This window comes from Podarcis raffonei, chromosome 11 (assembly GCF_027172205.1).
Source record: "Podarcis raffonei isolate rPodRaf1 chromosome 11, rPodRaf1.pri, whole genome shotgun sequence".
Lineage (NCBI taxonomy): Eukaryota > Metazoa > Chordata > Lepidosauria > Squamata > Lacertidae > Podarcis > Podarcis raffonei.
This window is the reverse complement of record NC_070612.1, coordinates 50,402,021-50,412,066: the sequence shown is the minus strand read 5'-3', so window position 1 is coordinate 50,412,066 and position 10,046 is coordinate 50,402,021. Positions and strand designations below refer to the sequence as shown.

At 38.7% G+C, this 10,046-nt stretch overlaps 1 protein-coding gene across 1 annotated transcript in view; it reads right to left on the bottom strand.

Moving 5' to 3' along the window:
• Positions 1 to 4,208: 4,208 nt before the first annotated feature.
• CHSY3 (chondroitin sulfate synthase 3) overlaps positions 4,209 to 10,046 on the bottom strand; it is a 101,502-nt gene continuing 95,664 nt past the window's right edge. Inside the window, exon 3 of the mRNA XM_053407896.1 lies at positions 4,209 to 9,739. Within this exon, the coding sequence (XP_053263871.1) occupies positions 8,177 to 9,739 (1,563 nt within the window). The 3' untranslated portion in view covers positions 4,209 to 8,176. The remainder of the gene's footprint in view (positions 9,740 to 10,046) is intronic.

Genomic DNA, 10,046 nt, shown 5'->3' with positions numbered 1-10,046 from the left:
TGGTTCAGATTGTTAAAAAATCATTTTTTCTAAAACAGGAATGGAGCCCAGAATTTTCATTCATGAAGTTACGCATCTTTCTTGATAAAAGAGGCCAGTTCTAAGAAATCCAATTTAGAACTCAAGACATTAAGAGATTGCCATGGGTTATAAGATAATAATGATATTGCTAAGAAGGATGGAGAGGAGCTTCCCTATTAATCTTCCTGCCCTGTCTGTAGAAATGAAACACATTTGGAACTATTTAGCTTGGCTTTTAAGAGCTTTCCTGAAATAAGAGTAAATGTCTTTCTAAATATTTCAATTTTCAGGATGGATAATTGTTAGCTACATAATGGGAAGGGAAAGAAAGCTACAATCAAAGCTGCAATTTGAACAAAGCAGGAATTTGTTTTTAGACATCTCCCCTTCTTACCAATATCCTAACTATATCCTATAGACTTGCAAGTAATTTACAATTATATCTGAGGTCTGGGTCTCATGATACTCCCATACTTGGTAAAATCAAAATGAGGTCGTTTCCTAACCCAGTTTTTCTCATTTCATTTCAGTACATGCAATCCCTCATATGAGATTTATTATATCAGCGCAACTGTTAAGACTTGCCTGCCAAGGGCTCTCTGGCATCAGGCAGTAATATTTTGTGTGCGTGTGTTTTTGTTTTTTTGCTGGGCATTTTGACAGTTTCAGTAGTCCTGCTTTGAGTGGATGTTGTCAGTGCTCATCATTGTGCTCAGTTGGGGTGGATATTTTTGTTTTTGGTGAATTTGGATGAACCATTTTAGGATATTTGTTTTGTATTTCAATTTTTTTTACTATTTCATACTTTGCTGTTCTTGTAAATCACCTTGGGATTCCTTTCTGTGACACAATAAATAGACTTAAGTAAGCTCAGCCACAAGTGACATGGGTGGCGCTGTGGTGTAAACCACTGAGCCTAGGGCTTGCCGATCGGAAGGTCGGCGGTTCAAATCCCCGTGACGGGATGAGCTCCCGTTGCTCGGTCCCAGCTCGGGCCAACCTAGCAGTTCAAAAGCACGTCAAAGTGCAAGTATATAAATAGGTACCGCTCAGGCAGGAAGGTAAACGGTGTTTCCGTGCGCTGCTCTGGTTTCACCAGAAGCGGCTTAGTCATGCTGGCCACATGACCCAGAAAAACTGCCTGCGGACAAACGTCGGCTCCCTCTGCCAGTAAAGCGAGATGAGCACCACAACCCGAGTCGTTTGTGACTGGACTTAACTGTCAGGGGTCCTTTACCTTTTTTAAGCTCAGCCACACAATAAATACCAGCTTAAGCCATGGAAGAACCTTGACAATGAAATATCCTGCACAAATAAGCTAATTGTTATGGAAGCTTTGTATTGTCCGATATAAAGATAGCCCTGGTCGATTCCAAAAACCTACGTGAGGAGCCCCACTAAGCTCCCCTAAGCTATAAATGCCTCCACTGTTGATGACAAACATATCACATTTAAAGAACTCACTCTCTGAGATTTGATAGGAGACCTCTCACAGAGCTACAATTCCCAGCATCCTTAATATACAGCTCGCAGGATTATTTGAGGGAAGTCATGACTGTTAAAGTGGTGTAAGAGTGCTTTAAACATTGTGACCAGAAATACTCTATTGAACACAGCTAACGTCAAGATGAAAGGCTATATCATCTTGCCAATTAGTCTGGAGTCTTTTACATTTCTGAGGCTAGTATTTATTAATGTGCTACTACAGTGCTGAAAAATTTCCATGATTCACTCTTTCAGTACCACTTTTCCAAGTTTTCCTACTTTCTGGCTTTTACCCTTTTAGATTTGCCACAAACTTCTCCTAAAATGATATTTCTGGTTTTGGTTTATTGAAAAAAGCTGAAGCAGAGCACTTTCTTGAATGAGTTTCTACTTCTGTTGCAAATGATTTCCATTTGCCTGTCAACAATACTTTAATAGCCTCATGAATGGTATTATTTCATCCCTAACCTTTCCTTGTTCATCCAGGAATCCCAGTGAGTCAAGGAAACCCTTTAAAAGCCTTACTCATCTATACAGAAATATAGCCAGACATGACTTTCTGTCCTTATTATGTGTCCTGGAACAGCATTACTCAAGAAACTAGGTTGTGGAATGAAGAAAAAAAATTGCACAAAGCTTATCATTGGTTCTGCATGGATGTTTGCTTTTATGTAAAGTGAAAACAAAGTTTTCTGTTATTTAAATTAAGTTATAGTTTCACTTTACAATTAAAAGTTTCATCACTGTGTGATTTCACAACAGAGCTTCAACTTAGCTACTGCTTTCAGAAGACTATGGGGAGATGATTTGGCTAAAATTGAGGGAGCTAGGCAGTGGAACTTAAGTGAGGGTCCCCTAACGCAATAATCTCACATCTGAATGCACCCTATGTTTTCTCCTTGAAACAGGTGCTTCCACAATAGGAATACGTCTTTACAAAATGAATAGATGTGAACCCTATTTGAAACAGGAAGTACATGAACATGTTGTAGAACTCTCCTTCCCCTACTCCCCCTTGCAAATTTCCATTACCACAACATTTAGGGGAAGTTTAGACAGATGTAGTTTACCTTCCGAATTTTTACCCTTTCAGGAATATGACACTCTACTCTCTCGAGTTGGTGGACACATTGGACACATTGGTGTCCATAGAGAACAGAAGATTTTTCTAGTCTGGAAGCCATGTTCGGGGGGGGGGTCACATGACAATGCTTGGTTGGAGCCAAAAGCCAAAAGTGGATGAGACCATAGATGATGGAATTCATACCTACATTCCAGCCATGCAAAATCCAAATGTTTCTATAAATATGCCCCTCTCCATTTCTGAAGAAAGCAAAAGGCTTTATCTATCATAGTTGAACAACACATTTCAGCCAGGCGAAAACCATGCCGTGATCTTTGGGTGAAGTGCAATATAGAAATTCAGCAAATAAACAAACCAGTTGAAGAGCACATGTAACAAGGCCTGTGGAAGGCACATGGCTTGGGACTGTTCTAAGGAGTGGAGAAACCAGCATTGTTATTCATATTCTGCTTCATGTAGTGTTGCTTCCAAGTACTTTTTTATCTTAAGCATGTGACAAAGGGAAAGCAGGCAAGAATTAGGTATTAACAACAAACATGGAGTAGAGGAGACTTAAGTGATGGAATGAGCACAGTGAAGCTGAGATAAGCTGTTCAGTTTCCTCCTCCAAAATCATCTCATCAACTGCACTACCGTGGATACAAATGAGAGAAAGAAAGAGGATGTTTATATATTTCAGTTGGTTTGATTTGGCAGCCAGTTCTGGTTTTAAAACACTTTTGGAACTAGCTGTTTGGTTTACTAGATTTGAGAGCTGGTTTTAGCATCCGTTGCTCCCGTTGCTCGGTCCCTGCTCCTGCCAACCTAGCAGTTCGAAAGCACACCAAAAAAGTGCAAGTAGATAAATAGGTACCACTCCGGTGGGAAGGTAAACGGCGTTTCCATGCGTTGCTCTGGTTTCGGTGTTCCATTGCGCCAGAAGCGGTTTAGTCATGCTGGCTACATGACCCGGAAAAACTGTCTGCGGACAAATGCTGGCTCCCTTGACCTGTAAAGCGAGATGAGCCCAGAGTCGTCTGCAACTTGACTTAACTGTCAGGGGTCCTTTACCTTTACCTTTTAGCATCATTTGACTGGCCATTTAAACTAGAGGTGGTCTGAACTGGCTGGGTTCAACGTGCATTCATGTGAAGCTATGCCCAGATGTTGTTTGGTGCAATTAAAGCTGTGTTGGCATTTCAGAATGGTGGAAATAAAGATTTTTCTTTGCTGAAGGCAGCATACAGTCAACTTCAACTGGATGTGTGGCTCTGTGAAATCATTATATGCATTACATTATCAACAACTCCATGTTAACGGGGGAAATGACAATAAAGAATCAGCTGAACAATGTTTCCAAACAGGAATGAAAAAAATGGGGGTGTGGACTTAAAGGTAGGGCTTTTCCGGAGGGTTTTTCACAACTCTCAGAACTAAACCTTGAAAAGCACACCTATCACCTTGCATTACTGATCCCTCTTTCCCCCTCTTTTGAAATATTTAATTAGATTGGTGGCTTTAATCAGATTGCTGGCTAATCAGGTCGGTGGCATTTTTGACTAACCATCTTGAAATTTGCCAAGGGTAGACATGATGGGGCTACACAGTCACTGGGAAAATGAGAGGATAAATACAAGCATTATGTTGAACAGGTTTAATATGTTTTTCTTCTTAAAACCTACTGACTGCTTTCATGGGGCTGGGTAATGTGTAATTGGGCAGATAGTATTTTACAATGCAATTCTTGAAGTAATGAGTTGTGGGTGTGATTGGGAGGGAGTGAATATATCCTACTCTTATATGCAGTCATTTGTCCTTGGCAATTGGGAATTTTACATAAAACAGGGTCCTAAGTCCCACATGACTGTTGATCTCAGTTGCAATATTCCAAACTGTTTCAAGAGGAGGGAACACCTTTGCAGCATCATTAAGTCTCTCGTAAAACTTGTACCAAAAGCAAATGGCTAAAATCAACATGACTAGCTAGCACCAAAGTTTCTCTGACAGATCTACTGCTAATTAAACTACAATGAAAACTAATTTGAATTGAGAGGACAAAATATCTCAGTTTTCATTTGCACTTCAAATTACACATTCCCCCCCCCAACCATAAATTAACAGAGAATTGTGTGAGAAATAAAGTATCATTTTATCTTCAGGATATCTGGAGAAATTGGCTATTACTATCTATACTGTCAAAAAGACACGCCAGAAACATAAGCAGTGATGCTTGAACAAGAGACTAGATGAAAGGGGGGAACTGTAGGATAATGTAGTTTTGAGATGTATGTTCACAGCATAATGCTGTGTTGTATTTTCTAATTCTGGGTGTAACTCAGCAGGAATCAACCTGCAATTCAGCAGGATCCTTTGGAGTGGACAACAGCTGTAATCTTTTGGGCACAGCTCCTATTCACCCACTAGGACTTGGACATGGCAAAACTCCAGTAGACTACAACCATTATGTCAATGTCATCTATAGAAGGTATCTGCTACCACAAAATAGCTACCACGATTTATCTGAGAACAGTTATTCCAAACACAATGCAATATTTTATAACAAACATTTATAATCCAGTTTGTAACAAAGAAATCCATCATATAAACAAATGAATTCGTCATACACTAAATAAATATCTCTAAATAGTAGGAACTAACATTTTAAAGTTTTTTTTCAACACAGGACCCGATCCGGCAAGTCCTTAATACACAGAACTCCCTCTGCAGTCACCCAGTTCAGTTCATGTTCTATGGTGCAATTTAGTCTGATCAAACAATGTAAATTTAGTCCAAAGGTGAGCACAAATATTTTAGCAGGTATATAAAGGAATAATTAAGACAGACTGCCAGGACTTATTTGCCATCAGAAATGAGCTTAGTTTTTCAAATACTGTGCACAGTCAAATGACACACATATATAGTCAAATTGTAAATTATCTGGAGTTTCAAACAAAGCTTGGCTTGGCTGGATAAATTAAAACAGAACAACATAAGAATGTGCAGATCCTGGAAAGTAAAGGTTTTGGCTTTGACATATGGTTACGTATTTCAATTTGAAGAATTTGGATCAGTAACTGGGGAACAACATATTTCAGAGACAAAGGACTGAGACTGTGAGTTCTTCTGCCTTTCAACATCTTGTCTAAATGCCAGAAAAATGAGTGATGCCTAATCTGGCTTCATATAAGGCGATGGGAGTACTATGATGGACACATCAATCTAATGTGTTGGCTTACCCAGATCTAGCTTTTGCATTAGTGAAGTTTTTGATAAACCTAAACTTTTATTATGCATGCAAGAATTTATGAGAATGTCATCTGCCAGAAGGTTTTACACCTTAGGCTAAATATATGTCAGGGACAAAGCCCTAGATGCTAGTTATTTCATGACAGCACCAACCTGGTTTCGATGAAGTGCGCAAGCAATGCAGGGCGCAACATGTAGCAACGCTCAACCACAAGAGGAGAGAAACTGCTAGTGCTTGGTGGAAGGGTGTGCCTCGCTTGTTTTTGAACTAGTATGGATTGCTAGCCATGAAATGCGCAAATGACTGTGAAATGTGATTGTTCAGATCTGCAGGGAGATTCTGAGAGACGAAGGGCAGGGACAGTAAATCATAATTTAAGAACAGCAACATAGGTCCCCAACACCAAGAAGAATGGAAGATTAAAATATGGCAGAAAAAGGCTTTGGGAACCTGGTGATAATATTCAGGGGACAATGGTGCTCTGACTTAAATATTCTACTCAATTCACAATATTTTTCTAGTTCTTACATCTATGTGATGTCTCTCCAGTTACAATTCATGCTGGTTTAAGGGTATCAAGATCAGGCATAAGCAAACTCAGCCCTACAGATGTTTTGGGATGACAACTCCCATCATCCCTAGCTAACAGGACCAGTGGTCAGGGACGATGGGAATTGTAGTCTCAAAACATCTGGAGGGCCAAGTTTGCCTATGCCTGATCTAGATACATGATTGTGCTAGGTAGGACCTTGTCATTTTTAAAAGGAGTTTTGAGGATACACGCTTTAATGCCCTTCCCCTTTCATTTCCTTACAAGCCTTATGAGCCCATTCAAGAGTGGCATTTGCTGATTTGTGATTCATTGGAAACTTACGGAAATAGGATCAAAGGTTATTATAACCAAAAGAGATGCATATGATGCATTTGAACACATATTGTAAGGGGGGTTGCTTCCTTAAAACATCCATAAATATGATATGCTCAGATTCCCTGTTGTTTGCATTATATTACATATGCATTTTGATTATTATTTTTTTTACATTTCTTGGATCTGTCCTCTGGATTCTTAGAACAGTTTTGTTACAAAATATTCTACCTCTCTGTCATAAATGCAGTTTAAAAGAATTTGAGCAAGAAATGGTTTGAAATGGCTGTTCCTTTGCTTTTACAAAATAATAATAATAATATTAATAATACAACAAAACAGACCTAACATTTTGGTATCTAATTGATTTTCCATTCAGCATTCCCCCAATATACCTTGACATTTCTGTATTCTTCAGAGAGAGGTCTTAACACATTCCATTTCCTATAAATCTTCACTAATATAAATATATTGGCAAGAACTTTGACCAGCAATAGTCATTTCATACTTAAATAATTACATTTCCTTTTAAGTTTAACAAGGATTGGTTCAGAATATCAATATTAATGCACAATTATAAAAAGACAATATTAAGTACCCTTTTATTTCCCTTTGTATCAAGTGCAGTCTTATGAAAGGAACAAAATATAAAATTATTTATATATTAGAGGCTCATTCTAAACAGAGACAAAGCAACATATTCTTGTCTTTGACAAAAAAATATGGTGTGTCTGTACTTTTATTATAAATAACCACATTGTGTCATGATTTCTTCTTGCCAGCAAATGAAGGACATTGGTTCAGAAACCTTCTCAGCATATGTAAATATTTGACTAAGTCATGCTTCCTTGAGAAAACACAGTCCAATTGCATTCAGAGTAGACGGTAATAAGGAGATCATTCGCGTACGACATTTAAGGTTCTTGGTAGCCAGTACCAGTTGCACTAGGAAAGAAAACCCTCAGTTTGTATGTGGTTTTTCCTCTTTTTTAAAAAAATAGAGATACAGTCAGTTATTTGTTTACTTTAAAAATTATAAAGATGAAGAATAATACTGTTTATTTTAGTTCTCACATAAATTATAAAACTCAAGTTTGGCAGAGTCTCTTTCCCAGAGGAAGCATAAAGCACTTTTGTGGTATCTTCACCAGAAAATATTTGTATCACATTAAGTTTGACAGACATGATGAAGATTGATATGGAATCCTACAGCCCAAAGAGAACATTCTTCTGATGCAGCTCCACGTGACGGATGTGCTCCGTGGGATTATTTGATTGCCATGATTTCACTCAGTTTATTGATCAAAGGGAGTAGAAAGACACCACACTGAATCAGTTCAGTAGGAATCTGTAATGTTCCCGACAGCAGACTCTGTTCATTTGAAGTCAAAAACATATCCTTTGGAAGACAAAAATGGAGTTGTAAGAATGCAACAAACAAAAAGAAAGAAGGAATGAGGTAAAATCCCCTAGGATGGCAGAACAAGTTAGAATGTCAGGAGAGTGTTCGGTTATACCTGACACCTAAATGTTTTTCTAGCCATATTTCAGCTAGTTGCATGGCAGAGGCAAATGTACTTGCTTTGGACCCCAAACACATCTTGTATTGTTTAGGATCTAGGTTGGGATCACAATGAACTGGATGAAATACATGTACAACTCCCACTTCTTGGCTCCTAAAAGCCTCAAGTCCAGAATTTATTACTTTAGTAAAGAGGTCTACATCCTCTAGTCCCCAGCCTTGAATAGAGGTATCAAATCCACCAGCATTCACAAGGTCACTTTTGTAAATGCAGGTAATCCCAAACCCATAGTCCCTCCAAAACCCAGTTTTCTTTGTGAAAACAAAGTTGCTGTCCGCTGGAGGGTTGCCCCCATGTGTTACTTTGGGGTCATACTGACTGAAAATAATAGGATAATAAACCTGTTGTCCTTGAATGGTGTTAGCTCTACACCGCTGGAGAAAATCGGGGGTAAATATCAGGTCAACATCGCAAAATAGCAGCAAAGTGTCATTGTCAAACTTAGAGGCGGCCATTTCAAGACCCAAACCTCTAGAGAAAACTCCCGACATTGGAATGACGGTCATGTCTGCCATAGGATACTTCTTTTGATATTCATTGATCAGCTCTGTGTGTTTGCTGGAATCCTGACCAGAATCAGAGTTGAAGAGAATGACTGCCAGCTTTACGTTCTGCTTGGAAATAAGGCAGGTCATTTCAAAATTCTCCATAAATCTTAGGAATATATCGTATCTCCCTGTGAGAGGGACAAGAATGTGAATCTTCTTGTCACTGCTTCCCCCAATTTCTTTGGTGCCTTGGAATGATGAAAAAATGTTCAGAGAATTAGAAAGGAAGGAGAAAGACTGCATGTCGCTGTTCACGTTTTCTACCAGGCTTCTTACATCCAGCTCTTCTTCCTCTTTGAAAAATGGTTTACTAAATAATTGTTGAAGGTAGGCATGGCGCCGAACTGGAACAGTGACTTTTCTTCCTTTGTGCCTCTTATACAAAAGAAGCAAATCCAGAATGTATTCCACACCATGCAAAGGGTCAACCCTACGGTATCCATACTGTATTTCATTGAAGTCAATCAGCCTTCCTCTAGATTTAGAGTTCTCATTGATCATTTCCATTACCTGCATTACAGTATCATCTAATGCTGCCCGCAGGATGCTATTAATACTCTGTCTAGGTGGCTGATTCTCAGCCATTGAGTAAAGCAGCTTTCCAGTCAAAAATTCCCATTCAATGACTTCATTCCTGTCACGTGGCTGAAAGCGGTTGAAAGATGGCATCATTCCAAGAAGCTGGTCATCTTTGCTGATTTCATCGTTACTGAGCTTGCTCATTAGGGCACTTTCCCGGTGAAGCTGGATGGTACGATAACGCAATTCAGAAATTTTACGGGCCAATATGTAATTGTGAAGCCTATACTGATAGGCTGGCCTTTTATTTGGATGAAGTGTAATTGCTGTGTGAATTTTGCTGTTGTGAAGATCTTGTATATAACCCTTCCGGTTGTGTTCATAGTTTTCATGGAACAACTGCTGCATCTAGAAAACAAAAATAATAACTATTATTAGGTGTGTTTCTTCCAGCTATGAGATATCAGGAAAAACAATGACTCACTTATATTAACTTATTTTTTCCTAAATAATACAAATAATACGCTATACTGCAAGCTTGCTTTTCACCAGTGAATTTTTTTAAAAAAGGTTTTTCCAGCTACAGTATTTCTCTTCACTCACTCATGTAAGGAATAGAAATTATATCTATTTTACAGGAAAATTACTCTATTTTAGAGTACAAATGTGTATATTGGGGAGAAGGGTAAGGAGAGAAGAGGGAACGGGAGGACCA